We start from the raw sequence: 20,289 nt of genomic DNA on the forward strand, positions 1-20,289 counted from the left end.
ACTGTATGTTCTGTGATGAAAATGTTGAAAAACAAAAACTCAAAAGTGGTTTGTGGTTACAAATATCCACTGTGATGGTTTAATCACTAAAACCATGATCAATGGATCATGTGCATTAATGCATCTGATGGATCAGTAGAGTTTAGATGTGGATTTAGGCCAACAATATCAGGTAGCGAACTTAAGTAAACATACAGAAAAGTGTTGACCTGATATTTCTGATATACAAGCAGCCAGCCAGTGCAAATAGTGTGTTATTCTATATAAAATCAGTACCTCTACCCCTAAGATTATATGTCACTCATGCAATCAGTATCACATGCTGTGAGACATACAGAAAAGGTAAAGATAAACTTGGCCGACAAATGCTATGAAAACAGTGATTTCTTTAATGTGTTCAGAATTTATGACTGTCTTCCTGTATCTGTGCTGTATAGTCAGTGCAGCTTTACAAAGGTCTCTGGTAGAAGTAACAAGGAAGAAATATTTTTTACTTCACTTTGGGCAAAAATATGCCCAATCTAAGACCTAATGCATGTTTGAAATTGACACAAAAGGAATATTAATGGTACTGTACATCAAACATTATTTCAGTGCTTTATGACAAACCAAGTTGTCAATGGTGTCTTTCTACAATCCATTGATTTAAGGTGCTCTAAGCCATCTAAGCCACGCGTTTTTTAGGCTAAAACATTTTATGTCACTTACTGCAAACATCACCTAACCAACCACTAGCTGTCTGTGCCCTGAATACACTGTAAAAAACGCAATCTCTGTGGACAGCACAGGCTCCAAAAACAGCAACAAAAACAACCTGGGCAAACCTAGCCCATAAAAACATAACAAACTGTTCCAGCAAATCACAGACGAGATGCGCGTTTAGGAGAGTTTCAATCGCACGGGAGCAACACGGGAAGGAGGAGGAGGAAGTAGCGAACTAGCTCTCTGTTTTGTTTGAAAAGTCAACAGAAGTGACGTTACATCGCTTAGAGCACCTTTAAACGACATGTAGCCTTACTGTGTGCTGTAGATTGTGCTATCACTGTGCTTAATGCATCATCACTAACCATAGTGTTGTGATGCAGATGTTGCTGTCTCCAAATCTCTGAAGTAACCAAAAGAGGAATCTCAGTGATTCAGAATTTATTTCTGCCACTTGTTTTGATGACATGAACTGACATGACCAGCATGTTATTGTTGTAGATATGGTGAGAGCAATCTAAGTTTGTAGGCTGCATAAAATGGATGTGGTAAAAGATGTGGTGTTACGTTTGATAGATAATAGCTTCTCCGAATATATCTGCCTGTGTTTCACTTCATTCCAAAAAAAGCACAATACAATCAGATTAAAATTAACTGTGATCTCTGACCTGCAGTATAATAGTCTTCTCTAATAATCACTTGCACATCAGAAACAACAACTTGCATTTACATATAGTGCAAAGCACCCCAAGCACTATGTACTGTAAATGCAACCTCACAATAAGTTGATTATTAACACATTTTCATATTATTTTTATATACTTTTCAGATCTGACTATCTTAAAGACTTTAAAATGAAGCAAGAGCTGCGAGAGCTGAGTTTGAGCTGCAAGAGCTGAGTTTTATTTGTTTCTTTTAAGAAATCTCCTTAGCATCTGTCTGAGGGGAATGCAGGTGGTGGACTCCTCCTGAGCAACTGGGCAGTCCTGGGTGGTGGTGGGGGCCGTCCGCTTTGTACATCTGAACCTGCTCCAGACCCTTCTCCAGAATGGCTTGGAGGTCCCCTCGGTCCTTCCCAAAGAAGTGGGGGTCTCAGGCACAGTGGGGGTGTCAGGGGCATCAAAAGTGAAGGACAGTGTCTCCTCATGCACCATCTGGATGCTGTTTTTAAAGCTTATGGTTAACAACAGGGACTGATCATCTGTTGTAACATCCGGCTGCACAGTGAGGCCACAGGCAGGGTCCTCCACATCAGTTGCCGGGGTCAGGAGATCCTGGGTGGCTTGAGTAAGGGCAGCGGTCTCAACAGCCTGCTTCAGAGACATCAGAGAGGCCTCAGAGGATGACTGCTGGGGAGATGCTCGCTGCTCCACAGCGTGGTCTGATGTCTGATCCTCAGCGAGATGGACGTCATCCACCAAGACGTCGTCGTCATCGTCGTCATCCAGCAGGACTTCCTGGGATGTTGCCTCATGAGCGCTTTTGGCAGGGGGCTCATCCTCCACCTGTTCTGCCTCCTGTTGGGCAACCTCCTCTGGCATCAGGTTGTCCTCATTGATAAAGAGGAGAACGGGGGTCACCTCACCAGACCTGGGTTCAGGGAGGGGACTGGGGACCTGGGAGGTGGGCTCCTGGGTCTCGACCCAACAGTCGGGGGCTGGGCGATTTGCCCGCGGGAAGTGGTGACTTGTCACCAGCACTGCTGTCGTTGTCGATGTGTTCCATCATGTTTCTCCAATAAAATGTCCGTATAGCAAAGTAGCTTAACAAGAAGTGACAAACAACAAGTTGGACAGCTCTATTTATAGCCCATCGCCATTGTGACGAAATTATATCGAAGTAGGCTACGTAGAAAATTTCGAATTATGGATGTATTGTTGCGTCTACATATTGCAGTAGGTAGCCTATAGGCCCAGCCAGAGCACTACCTCTAACTCTGGGTAGGCCTACGTTTCTTTATAACAAAACATATAGAATTCATACAACGAATGTATTATTCTAATAACCTCTCCCAGCTTAGGCTGTTATACGTTTCGCCGATATGTATCGATTAACGGATCAATTATGTCCGCCGAGACTGCCAATCTGTGTAGCATTGGTGTGACTCGCATTGTTGTTTTGATCTGGCTGCATCATCATAAGGAGCCCACGCTGTCGCGCCGTCTTTTAAAACTTGACTATCCGCGAAATGAGTAACATTGTAACCTGTAATGTGCAAATAAACATGACTATATGCTTTTGGACCAGTTAGGTTCGACGGAGATGTAAGGAATGACTATAGATTCAAGTGTACTTAGCCTATAGGCCTATCAGAAAGTTAGAAGACTAGCCTAATATTAAGCCATGTTTAGAGTTATGTTTTAAATAAACTGGCTAAATAAATAAAGGAAATGTATCCTCTCATACAAAAACACTGTATCAAGTAATACATGTGATAAATAATTCTAGGTGCACCCTTATTAATTTAACTATTGCAGTAGGGCCTACTTAACATTTTATGGAAGATGTGTTACTGTCAGAACCTTGAGGATTTCAACCAAAAACAGTTGGTTCTCAATAATATAGCCTACAAGATCCTGTTGTTGTTTGATACGAGATCCTTACAATTTTCATTTCACCATTTTCTTCTTTGGAAATATAGTAGGCCTAGTTGCTGATGGTAAGCTCAAGGTTGTGAAATAAAACTTTCATGAAATTTTAACTCTAGGAGTTGGAAGCTTTTGTAACATGGGCTGTCAACATTGGACACCAGAATGAGGTGCTGCTTCAGAACAGAAATTAAAGGGGTCATTTCAGTTACACAGAGGGAAGATGTTACATTTCTCTGTGCAATTGGCTGGGGACTTCTCCCTTGGTAGCTGATTAACAACCAGGACGAACTAGCATAATACAATATGACACAGGATACAAAGCAATCCAAAATTGAGTCGAGAGTGCACAACAAGAACATAATCACAAATTAGTGGGAGGAACATGTCAAATTTACAAAGGTACAGTACAAGGCTTGGCAGCCTGGGATTCCCCGGAAGTTACTGCATGTATTGCTCATGCCATCTCAGCACAAAACTTAAGGTTTCTCATTCTCATAGGACTCAAGCACTAAACACAGACAATCACTACTAATCAACCAACCAGCTACTTGTGTGAGAGCTGTGCTCTGCTTTGCGCTAGGTATACATTGAGGTGTACCCATGCTTGCCTGAGTTCATAATTGTTGCCACTGCCAGCTCCCAAATCTCCCTCCATCAAAAACATACAAAGAAAATACAAAGTGTATGTGAGTCTGAGGTTTCTTATTCATTTGAAACTGACTGCTACATTTTGTTTTTCCCCAGGCACTGAGTCTGCATCTATGGTGAAGCGTGATGTGCCCGCGGAGATTGAGAAGATCACCAAGTACCTCCAGGAGCTGAGCAGCATGCTCACCACCACCACCGCTGAACTGGTGGAGAAGATTAAGGCCGCTGACCTGACCAGCCAGGCTGAGTGAGTATCCACAACAGAGCAGCATTACAGAGACTCTGATGTGTAGAGCTTAACCACGTTTGTGTTTGTTTGTTTGTGTGTGTTTATTTGTTTGTTATTTTGTATGTATGCTTGTGTTTGTTTGTTTGTTTATTTGTGTACAAAAGTTTAAAAGATTTTCAGCAAATGAGCAGACACCAATAAATAAATGGAAAGCAATTTATTTAATTGCAAAAACTTTCTTGATTATGCCACAAATGTCAAATGATGATGTGCTAAATGTGGCTAACGCTTCCCTCTTCTCTGCTTTAGGGCTTACCTTCAGGAGGGCAAGGCTCAGGTGCAGCCACTGCTGGAGAAGGTCCAAGCACAGCTGAAGCCCCTGACAGCCAACATTGATGAGAAGCTCAAGCCCCTGTCCGGACCCATCCTGTCCCAGATCCAGCCTCTCGCTGCCTCCGTCGAGGCCCAGGTGGAGGATCTCCTCAGGAAGGTGATGGACCACACCAAGGCCCTGCTCCCTCCTCAGTAAATCAACAGGCCCCTGCTGACTCCAAATGTGCATTATCTTGAAGACAAAAACTTTTGTTGTTGCATCATGTCATGTATCACTGCTATGCTGCTCTGCTGAGCCCCTCTCAGCCTTGGAATGAGTTTACTGATTATTTATCTGAATCCTTAAAACGCTTCAGAGGTGACCATCTAATGCGTGTGATGTGTTTGTGGAAGAATGGCTTCTCTAGAATGGTGTGTACTGTATGTTCTGTGATGAAAATGTTGAAAAACAAAAACTCAAAAGTGGTTTGTGGTTACAAATATCCACTGTGATGGTTTAATCACTAAAACCATGATCAATGGATCATGTGCATTAATGCATCTGATGGATCAGTAGAGTTTAGATGTGGATTTAGGCCAACAATATCAGGTAGCGAACTTAAGTAAACATACAGAAAAGTGTTGACCTGATATTTCTGATATACAAGCAGCCAGCCAGTGCAAATAGTGTGTTATTCTATATAAAATCAGTACCTCTACCCCTAAGATTATATGTCACTCATGCAATCAGTATCACATGCTGTGAGACATACAGAAAAGGTAAAGATAAACTTGGCCGACAAATGCTATGAAAACAGTGATTTCTTTAATGTGTTCAGAATTTATGACTGTCTTCCTGTATCTGTGCTGTATAGTCAGTGCAGCTTTACAAAGGTCTCTGGTAGAAGTAACAAGGAAGAAATATTTTTTACTTCACTTTGGGCAAAAATATGCCCAATCTAAGACCTAATGCATGTTTGAAATTGACACAAAAGGAATATTAATGGTACTGTACATCAAACATTATTTCAGTGCTTTATGACAAACCAAGTTGTCAATGGTGTCTTTCTACAATCCATTGATTTAAGGTGCTCTAAGCCATCTAAGCCACGCGTTTTTTAGGCTAAAACATTTTATGTCACTTACTGCAAACATCACCTAACCAACCACTAGCTGTCTGTGCCCTGAATACACTGTAAAAAACGCAATCTCTGTGGACAGCACAGGCTCCAAAAACAGCAACAAAAACAACCTGGGCAAACCTAGCCCATAAAAACATAACAAACTGTTCCAGCAAATCACAGACGAGATGCGCGTTTAGGAGAGTTTCAATCGCACGGGAGCAACACGGGAAGGAGGAGGAGGAAGTAGCGAACTAGCTCTCTGTTTTGTTTGAAAAGTCAACAGAAGTGACGTTACATCGCTTAGAGCACCTTTAAACGACATGTAGCCTTACTGTGTGCTGTAGATTGTGCTATCACTGTGCTTAATGCATCATCACTAACCATAGTGTTGTGATGCAGATGTTGCTGTCTCCAAATCTCTGAAGTAACCAAAAGAGGAATCTCAGTGATTCAGAATTTATTTCTGCCACTTGTTTTGATGACATGAACTGACATGACCAGCATGTTATTGTTGTAGATATGGTGAGAGCAATCTAAGTTTGTAGGCTGCATAAAATGGATGTGGTAAAAGATGTGGTGTTACGTTTGATAGATAATAGCTTCTCCGAATATATCTGCCTGTGTTTCACTTCATTCCAAAAAAAGCACAATACAATCAGATTAAAATTAACTGTGATCTCTGACCTGCAGTATAATAGTCTTCTCTAATAATCACTTGCACATCAGAAACAACAACTTGCATTTACATATAGTGCAAAGCACCCCAAGCACTATGTACTGTAAATGCAACCTCACAATAAGTTGATTATTAACACATTTTCATATTATTTTTATATACTTTTCAGATCTGACTATCTTAAAGACTTTAAAATGAAGCAAGAGCTGCGAGAGCTGAGTTTGAGCTGCAAGAGCTGAGTTTTATTTGTTTCTTTTAAGAAATCTCCTTAGCATCTGTCTGAGGGGAATGCAGGTGGTGGACTCCTCCTGAGCAACTGGGCAGTCCTGGGTGGTGGTGGGGGCCGTCCGCTTTGTACATCTGAACCTGCTCCAGACCCTTCTCCAGAATGGCTTGGAGGTCCCCTCGGTCCTTCCCAAAGAAGTGGGGGTCTCAGGCACAGTGGGGGTGTCAGGGGCATCAAAAGTGAAGGACAGTGTCTCCTCATGCACCATCTGGATGCTGTTTTTAAAGCTTATGGTTAACAACAGGGACTGATCATCTGTTGTAACATCCGGCTGCACAGTGAGGCCACAGGCAGGGTCCTCCACATCAGTTGCCGGGGTCAGGAGATCCTGGGTGGCTTGAGTAAGGGCAGCGGTCTCAACAGCCTGCTTCAGAGACATCAGAGAGGCCTCAGAGGATGACTGCTGGGGAGATGCTCGCTGCTCCACAGCGTGGTCTGATGTCTGATCCTCAGCGAGATGGACGTCATCCACCAAGACGTCGTCGTCATCGTCGTCATCCAGCAGGACTTCCTGGGATGTTGCCTCATGAGCGCTTTTGGCAGGGGGCTCATCCTCCACCTGTTCTGCCTCCTGTTGGGCAACCTCCTCTGGCATCAGGTTGTCCTCATTGATAAAGAGGAGAACGGGGGTCACCTCACCAGACCTGGGTTCAGGGAGGGGACTGGGGACCTGGGAGGTGGGCTCCTGGGTCTCGACCCAACAGTCGGGGGCTGGGCGATTTGCCCGCGGGAAGTGGTGACTTGTCACCAGCACTGCTGTCGTTGTCGATGTGTTCCATCATGTTTCTCCAATAAAATGTCCGTATAGCAAAGTAGCTTAACAAGAAGTGACAAACAACAAGTTGGACAGCTCTATTTATAGCCCATCGCCATTGTGACGAAATTATATCGAAGTAGGCTACGTAGAAAATTTCGAATTATGGATGTATTGTTGCGTCTACATATTGCAGTAGGTAGCCTATAGGCCCAGCCAGAGCACTACCTCTAACTCTGGGTAGGCCTACGTTTCTTTATAACAAAACATATAGAATTCATACAACGAATGTATTATTCTAATAACCTCTCCCAGCTTAGGCTGTTATACGTTTCGCCGATATGTATCGATTAACGGATCAATTATGTCCGCCGAGACTGCCAATCTGTGTAGCATTGGTGTGACTCGCATTGTTGTTTTGATCTGGCTGCATCATCATAAGGAGCCCACGCTGTCGCGCCGTCTTTTAAAACTTGACTATCCGCGAAATGAGTAACATTGTAACCTGTAATGTGCAAATAAACATGACTATATGCTTTTGGACCAGTTAGGTTCGACGGAGATGTAAGGAATGACTATAGATTCAAGTGTACTTAGCCTATAGGCCTATCAGAAAGTTAGAAGACTAGCCTAATATTAAGCCATGTTTAGAGTTATGTTTTAAATAAACTGGCTAAATAAATAAATAAAGGAAATGTATCCTCTCATACAAAAACACTGTATCAAGTAATACATGTGATAAATAATTCTAGGTGCACCCTTATTAATTTAACTATTGCAGTAGGGCCTACTTAACATTTTATGGAAGATGTGTTACTGTCAGAACCTTGAGGATTTCAACCAAAAACAGTTGGTTCTCAATAATATAGCCTACAAGATCCTGTTGTTGTTTGATACGAGATCCTTACAATTTTCATTTCACCATTTTCTTCTTTGGAAATATAGTAGGCCTAGTTGCTGATGGTAAGCTCAAGGTTGTGAAATAAAACTTTCATGAAATTTTAACTCTAGGAGTTGGAAGCTTTTGTAACATGGGCTGTCAACATTGGACACCAGAATGAGGTGCTGCTTCAGAACAGAAATTAAAGGGGTCATTTCAGTTACACAGAGGGAAGATGTTACATTTCTCTGTGCAATTGGCTGGGGACTTCTCCCTTGGTAGCTGATTAACAACCAAGACGAACTAGCATAATACAATATGACACAGGATACAAAGCAATCCAAAATTGAGTCGAGAGTGCACAACAAGAACATAATCACAAATTAGTGGGAGGAACATGTCAAATTTACAAAGGTACAGTACAAGGCTTGGCAGCCTGGGATTCCCCGGAAGTTACTGCATGTATTGCTCATGCCATCTCAGCACAAAACTTAAGGTTTCTCATTCTCATAGGACTCAAGCACTAAACACAGACAATCACTACTAATCAACCAACCAGCTACTTGTGTGAGAGCTGTGCTCTGCTTTGCGCTAGGTATACATTGAGGTGTACCCATGCTTGCCTGAGTTCATAATTGTTGCCACTGCCAGCTCCCAAATCTCCCTCCATCAAAAACATACAAAGAAAATACAAAGTGTATGTGAGTCTGAGGTTTCTTATTCATTTGAAACTGACTGCTACATTTTGTTTTTCCCCAGGCACTGAGTCTGCATCTATGGTGAAGCGTGATGTGCCCGCGGAGATTGAGAAGATCACCAAGTACCTCCAGGAGCTGAGCAGCATGCTCACCACCACCACCGCTGAACTGGTGGAGAAGATTAAGGCCGCTGACCTGACCAGCCAGGCTGAGTGAGTATCCACAACAGAGCAGCATTACAGAGACTCTGATGTGTAGAGCTTAACCACGTTTGTGTTTGTTTGTTTGTGTGTGTTTATTTGTTTGTTATTTTGTATGTATGCTTGTGTTTGTTTGTTTGTTTATTTGTGTACAAAAGTTTAAAAGATTTTCAGCAAATGAGCAGACACCAATAAATAAATGGAAAGCAATTTATTTAATTGCAAAAACTTTCTTGATTATGCCACAAATGTCAAATGATGATGTGCTAAATGTGGCTAACGCTTCCCTCTTCTCTGCTTTAGGGCTTACCTTCAGGAGGGCAAGGCTCAGGTGCAGCCACTGCTGGAGAAGGTCCAAGCACAGCTGAAGCCCCTGACAGCCAACATTGATGAGAAGCTCAAGCCCCTGTCCGGACCCATCCTGTCCCAGATCCAGCCTCTCGCTGCCTCCGTCGAGGCCCAGGTGGAGGATCTCCTCAGGAAGGTGATGGACCACACCAAGGCCCTGCTCCCTCCTCAGTAAATCAACAGGCCCCTGCTGACTCCAAATGTGCATTATCTTGAAGACAAAAACTTTTGTTGTTGCATCATGTCATGTATCACTGCTATGCTGCTCTGCTGAGCCCCTCTCAGCCTTGGAATGAGTTTACTGATTATTTATCTGAATCCTTAAAACGCTTCAGAGGTGACCATCTAATGCGTGTGATGTGTTTGTGGAAGAATGGCTTCTCTAGAATGGTGTGTACTGTATGTTCTGTGATGAAAATGTTGAAAAACAAAAACTCAAAAGTGGTTTGTGGTTACAAATATCCACTGTGATGGTTTAATCACTAAAACCATGATCAATGGATCATGTGCATTAATGCATCTGATGGATCAGTAGAGTTTAGATGTGGATTTAGGCCAACAATATCAGGTAGCGAACTTAAGTAAACATACAGAAAAGTGTTGACCTGATATTTCTGATATACAAGCAGCCAGCCAGTGCAAATAGTGTGTTATTCTATATAAAATCAGTACCTCTACCCCTAAGATTATATGTCACTCATGCAATCAGTATCACATGCTGTGAGACATACAGAAAAGGTAAAGATAAACTTGGCCGACAAATGCTATGAAAACAGTGATTTCTTTAATGTGTTCAGAATTTATGACTGTCTTCCTGTATCTGTGCTGTATAGTCAGTGCAGCTTTACAAAGGTCTCTGGTAGAAGTAACAAGGAAGAAATATTTTTTACTTCACTTTGGGCAAAAATATGCCCAATCTAAGACCTAATGCATGTTTGAAATTGACACAAAAGGAATATTAATGGTACTGTACATCAAACATTATTTCAGTGCTTTATGACAAACCAAGTTGTCAATGGTGTCTTTCTACAATCCATTGATTTAAGGTGCTCTAAGCCATCTAAGCCACGCGTTTTTTAGGCTAAAACATTTTATGTCACTTACTGCAAACATCACCTAACCAACCACTAGCTGTCTGTGCCCTGAATACACTGTAAAAAACGCAATCTCTGTGGACAGCACAGGCTCCAAAAACAGCAACAAAAACAACCTGGGCAAACCTAGCCCATAAAAACATAACAAACTGTTCCAGCAAATCACAGACGAGATGCGCGTTTAGGAGAGTTTCAATCGCACGGGAGCAACACGGGAAGGAGGAGGAGGAAGTAGCGAACTAGCTCTCTGTTTTGTTTGAAAAGTCAACAGAAGTGACGTTACATCGCTTAGAGCACCTTTAAACGACATGTAGCCTTACTGTGTGCTGTAGATTGTGCTATCACTGTGCTTAATGCATCATCACTAACCATAGTGTTGTGATGCAGATGTTGCTGTCTCCAAATCTCTGAAGTAACCAAAAGAGGAATCTCAGTGATTCAGAATTTATTTCTGCCACTTGTTTTGATGACATGAACTGACATGACCAGCATGTTATTGTTGTAGATATGGTGAGAGCAATCTAAGTTTGTAGGCTGCATAAAATGGATGTGGTAAAAGATGTGGTGTTACGTTTGATAGATAATAGCTTCTCCGAATATATCTGCCTGTGTTTCACTTCATTCCAAAAAAAGCACAATACAATCAGATTAAAATTAACTGTGATCTCTGACCTGCAGTATAATAGTCTTCTCTAATAATCACTTGCACATCAGAAACAACAACTTGCATTTACATATAGTGCAAAGCACCCCAAGCACTATGTACTGTAAATGCAACCTCACAATAAGTTGATTATTAACACATTTTCATATTATTTTTATATACTTTTCAGATCTGACTATCTTAAAGACTTTAAAATGAAGCAAGAGCTGCGAGAGCTGAGTTTGAGCTGCAAGAGCTGAGTTTTATTTGTTTCTTTTAAGAAATCTCCTTAGCATCTGTCTGAGGGGAATGCAGGTGGTGGACTCCTCCTGAGCAACTGGGCAGTCCTGGGTGGTGGTGGGGGCCGTCCGCTTTGTACATCTGAACCTGCTCCAGACCCTTCTCCAGAATGGCTTGGAGGTCCCCTCGGTCCTTCCCAAAGAAGTGGGGGTCTCAGGCACAGTGGGGGTGTCAGGGGCATCAAAAGTGAAGGACAGTGTCTCCTCATGCACCATCTGGATGCTGTTTTTAAAGCTTATGGTTAACAACAGGGACTGATCATCTGTTGTAACATCCGGCTGCACAGTGAGGCCACAGGCAGGGTCCTCCACATCAGTTGCCGGGGTCAGGAGATCCTGGGTGGCTTGAGTAAGGGCAGCGGTCTCAACAGCCTGCTTCAGAGACATCAGAGAGGCCTCAGAGGATGACTGCTGGGGAGATGCTCGCTGCTCCACAGCGTGGTCTGATGTCTGATCCTCAGCGAGATGGACGTCATCCACCAAGACGTCGTCGTCATCGTCGTCATCCAGCAGGACTTCCTGGGATGTTGCCTCATGAGCGCTTTTGGCAGGGGGCTCATCCTCCACCTGTTCTGCCTCCTGTTGGGCAACCTCCTCTGGCATCAGGTTGTCCTCATTGATAAAGAGGAGAACGGGGGTCACCTCACCAGACCTGGGTTCAGGGAGGGGACTGGGGACCTGGGAGGTGGGCTCCTGGGTCTCGACCCAACAGTCGGGGGCTGGGCGATTTGCCCGCGGGAAGTGGTGACTTGTCACCAGCACTGCTGTCGTTGTCGATGTGTTCCATCATGTTTCTCCAATAAAATGTCCGTATAGCAAAGTAGCTTAACAAGAAGTGACAAACAACAAGTTGGACAGCTCTATTTATAGCCCATCGCCATTGTGACGAAATTATATCGAAGTAGGCTACGTAGAAAATGTCGAATTATGGATGTATTGTTGCGTCTACATATTGCAGTAGGTAGCCTATAGGCCCAGCCAGAGCACTACCTCTAACTCTGGGTAGGCCTACGTTTCTTTATAACAAAACATATAGAATTCATACAACGAATGTATTATTCTAATAACCTCTCCCAGCTTAGGCTGTTATACGTTTCGCCGATATGTATCGATTAACGGATCAATTATGTCCGCCGAGACTGCCAATCTGTGTAGCATTGGTGTGACTCGCATTGTTGTTTTGATCTGGCTGCATCATCATAAGGAGCCCACGCTGTCGCGCCGTCTTTTAAAACTTGACTATCCGCGAAATGAGTAACATTGTAACCTGTAATGTGCAAATAAACATGACTATATGCTTTTGGACCAGTTAGGTTCGACGGAGATGTAAGGAATGACTATAGATTCAAGTGTACTTAGCCTATAGGCCTATCAGAAAGTTAGAAGACTAGCCTAATATTAAGCCATGTTTAGAGTTATGTTTTAAATAAACTGGCTAAATAAATAAATAAAGGAAATGTATCCTCTCATACAAAAACACTGTATCAAGTAATACATGTGATAAATAATTCTAGGTGCACCCTTATTAATTTAACTATTGCAGTAGGGCCTACTTAACATTTTATGGAAGATGTGTTACTGTCAGAACCTTGAGGATTTCAACCAAAAACAGTTGGTTCTCAATAATATAGCCTACAAGATCCTGTTGTTGTTTGATACGAGATCCTTACAATTTTCATTTCACCATTTTCTTCTTTGGAAATATAGTAGGCCTAGTTGCTGATGGTAAGCTCAAGGTTGTGAAATAAAACTTTCATGAAATTTTAACTCTAGGAGTTGGAAGCTTTTGTAACATGGGCTGTCAACATTGGACACCAGAATGAGGTGCTGCTTCAGAACAGAAATTAAAGGGGTCATTTCAGTTACACAGAGGGAAGATGTTACATTTCTCTGTGCAATTGGCTGGGGACTTCTCCCTTGGTAGCTGATTAACAACCAAGACGAACTAGCATAATACAATATGACACAGGATACAAAGCAATCCAAAATTGAGTCGAGAGTGCACAACAAGAACATAATCACAAATTAGTGGGAGGAACATGTCAAATTTACAAAGGTACAGTACAAGGCTTGGCAGCCTGGGATTCCCCGGAAGTTACTGCATGTATTGCTCATGCCATCTCAGCACAAAACTTAAGGTTTCTCATTCTCATAGGACTCAAGCACTAAACACAGACAATCACTACTAATCAACCAACCAGCTACTTGTGTGAGAGCTGTGCTCTGCTTTGCGCTAGGTATACATTGAGGTGTACCCATGCTTGCCTGAGTTCATAATTGTTGCCACTGCCAGCTCCCAAATCTCCCTCCATCAAAAACATACAAAGAAAATACAAAGTGTATGTGAGTCTGAGGTTTCTTATTCATTTGAAACTGACTGCTACATTTTGTTTTTCCCCAGGCACTGAGTCTGCATCTATGGTGAAGCGTGATGTGCCCGCGGAGATTGAGAAGATCACCAAGTACCTCCAGGAGCTGAGCAGCATGCTCACCACCACCACCGCTGAACTGGTGGAGAAGATTAAGGCCGCTGACCTGACCAGCCAGGCTGAGTGAGTATCCACAACAGAGCAGCATTACAGAGACTCTGATGTGTAGAGCTTAACCACGTTTGTGTTTGTTTGTTTGTGTGTGTTTATTTGTTTGTTATTTTGTATGTATGCTTGTGTTTGTTTGTTTGTTTATTTGTGTACAAAAGTTTAAAAGATTTTCAGCAAATGAGCAGACACCAATAAATAAATGGAAAGCAATTTATTTAATTGCAAAAACTTTCTTGATTATGCCACAAATGTCAAATGATGATGTGCTAAATGTGGCTAACGCTTCCCTCTTCTCTGCTTTAGGGCTTACCTTCAGGAGGGCAAGGCTCAGGTGCAGCCACTGCTGGAGAAGGTCCAAGCACAGCTGAAGCCCCTGACAGCCAACATTGATGAGAAGCTCAAGCCCCTGTCCGGACCCATCCTGTCCCAGATCCAGCCTCTCGCTGCCTCCGTCGAGGCCCAGGTGGAGGATCTCCTCAGGAAGGTGATGGACCACACCAAGGCCCTGCTCCCTCCTCAGTAAATCAACAGGCCCCTGCTGACTCCAAATGTGCATTATCTTGAAGACAAAAACTTTTGTTGTTGCATCATGTCATGTATCACTGCTATGCTGCTCTGCTGAGCCCCTCTCAGCCTTGGAATGAGTTTACTGATTATTTATCTGAATCCTTAAAACGCTTCAGAGGTGACCATCTAATGCGTGTGATGTGTTTGTGGAAGAATGGCTTCTCTAGAATGGTGTGTACTGTATGTTCTGTGATGAAAATGTTGAAAAACAAAAACTCAAAAGTGGTTTGTGGTTACAAATATCCACTGTGATGGTTTAATCACTAAAACCATGATCAATGGATCATGTGCATTAATGCATCTGATGGATCAGTAGAGTTTAGATGTGGATTTAGGCCAACAATATCAGGTAGCGAACTTAAGTAAACATACAGAAAAGTGTTGACCTGATATTTCTGATATACAAGCAGCCAGCCAGTGCAAATAGTGTGTTATTCTATATAAAATCAGTACCTCTACCCCTAAGATTATATGTCACTCATGCAATCAGTATCACATGCTGTGAGACATACAGAAAAGGTAAAGATAAACTTGGCCGACAAATGCTATGAAAACAGTGATTTCTTTAATGTGTTCAGAATTTATGACTGTCTTCCTGTATCTGTGCTGTATAGTCAGTGCAGCTTTACAAAGGTCTCTGGTAGAAGTAACAAGGAAGAAATATTTTTTACTTCACTTTGGGCAAAAATATGCCCAATCTAAGACCTAATGCATGTTTGAAATTGACACAAAAGGAATATTAATGGTACTGTACATCAAACATTATTTCAGTGCTTTATGACAAACCAAGTTGTCAATGGTGTCTTTCTACAATCCATTGATTTAAGGTGCTCTAAGCCATCTAAGCCACGCGTTTTTTAGGCTAAAACATTTTATGTCACTTACTGCAAACATCACCTAACCAACCACTAGCTGTCTGTGCCCTGAATACACTGTAAAAAACGCAATCTCTGTGGACAGCACAGGCTCCAAAAACAGCAACAAAAACAACCTGGGCAAACCTAGCCCATAAAAACATAACAAACTGTTCCAGCAAATCACAGACGAGATGCGCGTTTAGGAGAGTTTCAATCGCACGGGAGCAACACGGGAAGGAGGAGGAGGAAGTAGCGAACTAGCTCTCTGTTTTGTTTGAAAAGTCAACAGAAGTGACGTTACATCGCTTAGAGCACCTTTAAACGACATGTAGCCTTACTGTGTGCTGTAGATTGTGCTATCACTGTGCTTAATGCATCATCACTAACCATAGTGTTGTGATGCAGATGTTGCTGTCTCCAAATCTCTGAAGTAACCAAAAGAGGAATCTCAGTGATTCAGAATTTATTTCTGCCACTTGTTTTGATGACATGAACTGACATGACCAGCATGTTATTGTTGTAGATATGGTGAGAGCAATCTAAGTTTGTAGGCTGCATAAAATGGATGTGGTAAAAGATGTGGTGTTACGTTTGATAGATAATAGCTTCTCCGAATATATCTGCCTGTGTTTCACTTCATTCCAAAAAAAGCACAATACAATCAGATTAAAATTAACTGTGATCTCTGACCTGCAGTATAATAGTCTTCTCTAATAATCACTTGCACATCAGAAACAACAACTTGCATTTACATATAGTGCAAAGCACCCCAAGCACTATGTACTGTAAATGCAACCTCACAATAAGTTGATTATTAACACATTTTCATATTATTTTTATATACTTTTCAGATCTGACTATCTTAAAGACTTTAAAATGAAGCAAGAGCTGCAAGAGCTGAGTTTGAGCTGCAAGAGCTGAGTTTTATTTGTTTCTTTTAAGAAATCTCCTTAGCATCTGTCTGAGGGGAATGCAGGTGGTGGACTCCTCCTGAGCAACTGGGCAGTCCTGGGTGGTGGTGGGGGCCGTCCGCTTTGTACATCTGAACCTGCTCCAGACCCTTCTCCAGAATGGCTTGGAGGTCCCCTCGGTCCTTCCCAAAGAAGTGGGGGTCTCAGGCACAGTGGGGGTGTCAGGGGCATCAAAAGTGAAGGACAGTGTGTCCTCATGCACCATCTGGATGCTGTTTTTAAAGCTTATGGTTAACAACAGGGACTGATCATCTGTTGTAACATCCGGCTGCACAGTGAGGCCACAGGCAGGGTCCTCCACATCAGTTGCCGGGGTCAGGAGATCCTGGGTGGCTTGAGTAAGGGCAGCGGTCTCAACAGCCTGCTTCAGAGACATCAGAGAGGCCTCAGAGGATGACTGCTGGGGAGATGCTCGCTGCTCCACAGCGTGGTCTGATGTCTGATCCTCAGCGAGATGGACGTCATCCACCAAGACGTCGTCGTCATCGTCGTCATCCAGCAGGACTTCCTGGGATGTTGCCTCATGAGCGCTTTTGGCAGGGGGCTCATCCTCCACTTGTTCTGCCTCCTGTTGGGCAACCTCCTCTGGCATCAGGTTGTCCTCATTGATAAAGAGGAGAACGGGGGTCACCTCACCAGACCTGGGTTCAGGGAGGGGACTGGGGACCTGGGAGGTGGGCTCCTGGGTCTCGACCCAACAAAGTCGGGGGCTGGGCGATTTGCCCGCGGGAAGTGGTGACTTGTCACCAGCACTGCTGTCGTTGTCGATGTGTTCCATCATGTTTCTCCAATAAAATGTCCGTATAGCAAAGTAGCTTAACAAGAAGTGACAAACAACAAGTTGGACAGCTCTATTTATAGCCCATCGCCATTGTGACGAAATTATATCGAAGTAGGCTACGTAGAAAATTTCGAATTATGGATGTATTGTTGCGTCTACATATTGCAGTAGGTAGCCTATAGGCCCAGCCAGGGCACTACCTCTAACTCTGGGTAGGCCTACGTTTCTTTATAACAAAACATATAGAATTCATACAACGAATGTATTATTCTAATAACCTCTCCCAGCTTAGGCTGTTATACGTTTCGCCGATATGTATCGATTAACGGATCAATTATGTCCGCCGAGACTGCCAATCTGTGTAGCATTGGTGTGACTCGCACTGTTGTTTTGATCTGGCTGCATCATCATAAGGAGCCCACGCTGTCGCGCCGTCTTTTAAAACTTGACTATCCGCGAAATGAGTAACATTGTAACCTGTAATGTGCAAATAAACATGACTATATGCTTTTGGACCAGTTAGGTTCGACGGAGATGTAAGGAATGACTATAGATTCAAGTGTACTTAGCCTATAGGCCTATCAGAAAGTTAGAAGACTAGCCTAATATTAAGCCATGTTTAGAGTTATGTTTTAAATAAACTGGCTAAATAAATAAATAAAGGAAATGTATCCTCTCATACAAAAACACTGTATCAAGTAATACATGTGATAAATAATTCTAGGTGCACCCTTATTAATTTAACTATTGCAGTAGGGCCTACTTAACATTTTATGGAAGATGTGTTACTGTCAGAACCTTGAGGATTTCAACCAAAAACAGTTGGTTCTCAATAATATAGCCTACAAGATCCTGTTGTTGTTTGATACGAGATCCTTACAATTTTCATTTCACCATTTTCTTCTTTGGAAATATAGTAGGCCTAGTTGCTGATGGTAAGCTCAAGGTTGTGAAATAAAACTTTCATGAAATTTTAACTCTAGGAGTTGGAAGCTTTTGTAACATGGGCTGTCAACATTGGACACCAGAATGAGGTGCTGCTTCAGAACAGAAATTAAAGGGGTCATTTCAGTTACACAGAGGGAAGATGTTACATTTCTCTGTGCAATTGGCTGGGGACTTCTCCCTTGGTAGCTGATTAACAACCAAGACGAACTAGCATAATACAATATGACACAGGATACAAAGCAATCCAAAATTGAGTCGAGAGTGCACAACAAGAACATAATCACAAATTAGTGGGAGGAACATGTCAAATTTACAAAGGTACAGTACAAGGCTTGGCAGCCTGGGATTCCCCGGAAGTTACTGCATGTATTGCTCATGCCATCTCAGCACAAAACTTAAGGTTTCTCATTCTCATAGGACTCAAGCACTAAACACAGACAATCACTACTAATCAACCAACCAGCTACTTGTGTGAGAGCTGTGCTCTGCTTTGCGCTAGGTATACATTGAGGTGTACCCATGCTTGCCTGAGTTCATAATTGTTGCCACTGCCAGCTCCCAAATCTCCCTCCATCAAAAACATACAAAGAAAATACAAAGTGTATGTGAGTCTGAGGTTTCTTATTCATTTGAAACTGACTGCTACATTTTGTTTTTCCCCAGGCACTGAGTCTGCATCTATGGTGAAGCGTGATGTGCCCGCGGAGATTGAGAAGATCACCAAGTACCTCCAGGAGCTGAGCAGCATGCTCACCACCACCACCGCTGAACTGGTGGAGAAGATTAAGGCCGCTGACCTGACCAGCCAGGCTGAGTGAGTATCCACAACAGAGCAGCATTACAGAGACTCTGATGTGTAGAGCTTAACCACGTTTGTGTTTGTTTGTTTGTGTGTGTTTATTTGTTTGTTATTTTGTATGTATGCTTGTGTTTGTTTGTTTGTTTATTTGTGTACAAAAGTTTAAAAGATTTTCAGCAAATGAGCAGACACCAATAAATAAATGGAAAGCAATTTATTTAATTGCAAAAACTTTCTTGATTATGCCACAAATGTCAAATGATGATGTGCTAAATGTGGCTAACGCTTCCCTCTTCTCTGCTTTAGGGCTTACCTTCAGGAGGGCAAGGCTCAGGTGCAGCCACTGCTGGAGAAGGTCCAAGCACAGCTGAAGCCCCTGACAGCCAACATTGATGAGAAGCTCAAGCCCCTGTCCGGACCCATCCTGTCCCAGATCCAGCCTCTCGCTGCCTCCGTCGAGGCCCAGGTGGAGGATCTCCTCAGGAAGGTGATGGACCACACCAAGGCCCTGCTCCCTCCTCAGTAAATCAACAGGCCCCTGCTGACTCCAAATGTGCATTATCTTGAAGACAAAAACTTTTGTTGTTGCATCATGTCATGTATCACTGCTATGCTGCTCTGCTGAGCCCCTCTCAGCCTTGGAATGAGTTTACTGATTATTTATCTGAATCCTTAAAACGCTTCAGAGGTGACCATCTAATGCGTGTGATGTGTTTGTGGAAGAATGGCTTCTCTAGAATGGTGTGTACTGTATGTTCTGTGATGAAAATGTTGAAAAACAAAAACTCAAAAGTGGTTTGTGGTTACAAATATCCACTGTGATGGTTTAATCACTAAAACCATGATCAATGGATCATGTGCATTAATGCATCTGATGGATCAGTAGAGTTTAGATGTGGATTTAGGCCAACAATATCAGGTAGCGAACTTAAGTAAACATACAGAAAAGTGTTGACCTGATATTTCTGATATACAAGCAGCCAGCCAGTGCAAATAGTGTGTTATTCTATATAAAATCAGTACCTCTACCCCTAAGATTATATGTCACTCATGCAATCAGTATCACATGCTGTGAGACATACAGAAAAGGTAAAGATAAACTTGGCCGACAAATGCTATGAAAACAGTGATTTCTTTAATGTGTTCAGAATTTATGACTGTCTTCCTGTATCTGTGCTGTATAGTCAGTGCAGCTTTACAAAGGTCTCTGGTAGAAGTAACAAGGAAGAAATATTTTTTACTTCACTTTGGGCAAAAATATGCCCAATCTAAGACCTAATGCATGTTTGAAATTGACACAAAAGGAATATTAATGGTACTGTACATCAAACATTATTTCAGT

General features: G+C 42.5%; 4 protein-coding genes across 8 annotated transcripts; all 4 read left to right on the forward strand.

The window, feature by feature from the left end:
* Positions 1 to 2,502: 2,502 nt before the first annotated feature.
* LOC121721250 (type-4 ice-structuring protein LS-12-like) lies at positions 2,503 to 4,873 on the forward strand. 2 transcript variants are annotated; one of them, XM_042107999.1, is made up of 3 exons: positions 2,503 to 2,642; positions 4,038 to 4,188; positions 4,480 to 4,873. In XM_042107999.1, the coding sequence occupies exons 2-3, from the start codon at positions 4,055 to 4,057 to the stop codon at positions 4,697 to 4,699; spliced, it is 354 nt and encodes a 117-aa protein (XP_041963933.1). In that variant the 5' UTR covers positions 2,503 to 2,642; positions 4,038 to 4,054; the 3' UTR covers positions 4,700 to 4,873. The 2 variants fall into 2 exon arrangements, with proteins under 2 accessions (XP_041963933.1, XP_041963935.1); XM_042108001.1 differs by having other exon boundaries at positions 2,623 to 2,966.
* Positions 4,874 to 7,422: 2,549 nt separating this feature from the next.
* On the forward strand, positions 7,423 to 9,797 carry LOC121721251 (type-4 ice-structuring protein LS-12-like). 2 transcript variants are annotated; one of them, XM_042108002.1, is made up of 3 exons: positions 7,423 to 7,562; positions 8,962 to 9,112; positions 9,404 to 9,797. In XM_042108002.1, exons 2-3 carry the CDS (start codon positions 8,979 to 8,981, stop codon positions 9,621 to 9,623), a joined length of 354 nt encoding a protein of 117 aa, XP_041963936.1. In that variant the 5' UTR covers positions 7,423 to 7,562; positions 8,962 to 8,978; the 3' UTR covers positions 9,624 to 9,797. The 2 variants fall into 2 exon arrangements, with proteins under 2 accessions (XP_041963936.1, XP_041963937.1); XM_042108003.1 differs by having other exon boundaries at positions 7,543 to 7,886.
* Positions 9,798 to 12,407: 2,610 nt separating this feature from the next.
* Positions 12,408 to 14,721, forward strand: LOC121721525 (type-4 ice-structuring protein LS-12-like). 2 transcript variants are annotated; one of them, XM_042108530.1, is made up of 3 exons: positions 12,408 to 12,486; positions 13,886 to 14,036; positions 14,328 to 14,721. In XM_042108530.1, the coding sequence occupies exons 2-3, from the start codon at positions 13,903 to 13,905 to the stop codon at positions 14,545 to 14,547; spliced, it is 354 nt and encodes a 117-aa protein (XP_041964464.1). In that variant the 5' UTR covers positions 12,408 to 12,486; positions 13,886 to 13,902; the 3' UTR covers positions 14,548 to 14,721. The 2 variants fall into 2 exon arrangements, with proteins under 2 accessions (XP_041964464.1, XP_041964465.1); XM_042108531.1 differs by having other exon boundaries at positions 12,447 to 12,810.
* A 2,643-nt stretch (positions 14,722 to 17,364) lies between these two features.
* On the forward strand, positions 17,365 to 19,647 carry LOC121721541 (type-4 ice-structuring protein LS-12-like). 2 transcript variants are annotated; one of them, XM_042108569.1, is made up of 3 exons: positions 17,365 to 17,412; positions 18,812 to 18,962; positions 19,254 to 19,647. In XM_042108569.1, the coding sequence occupies exons 2-3, from the start codon at positions 18,829 to 18,831 to the stop codon at positions 19,471 to 19,473; spliced, it is 354 nt and encodes a 117-aa protein (XP_041964503.1). In that variant the 5' UTR covers positions 17,365 to 17,412; positions 18,812 to 18,828; the 3' UTR covers positions 19,474 to 19,647. The 2 variants fall into 2 exon arrangements, with proteins under 2 accessions (XP_041964503.1, XP_041964502.1); XM_042108568.1 differs by lacking the exon at positions 17,365 to 17,412 and adding an exon at positions 17,422 to 17,736.
* The last annotated feature ends 642 nt before the right edge of the window (positions 19,648 to 20,289 follow it).

Source organism: Alosa sapidissima, chromosome 10, assembly GCF_018492685.1.
Source record: "Alosa sapidissima isolate fAloSap1 chromosome 10, fAloSap1.pri, whole genome shotgun sequence".
NCBI classification, from domain to species: Eukaryota; Metazoa; Chordata; class Actinopteri; order Clupeiformes; family Clupeidae; genus Alosa; species Alosa sapidissima.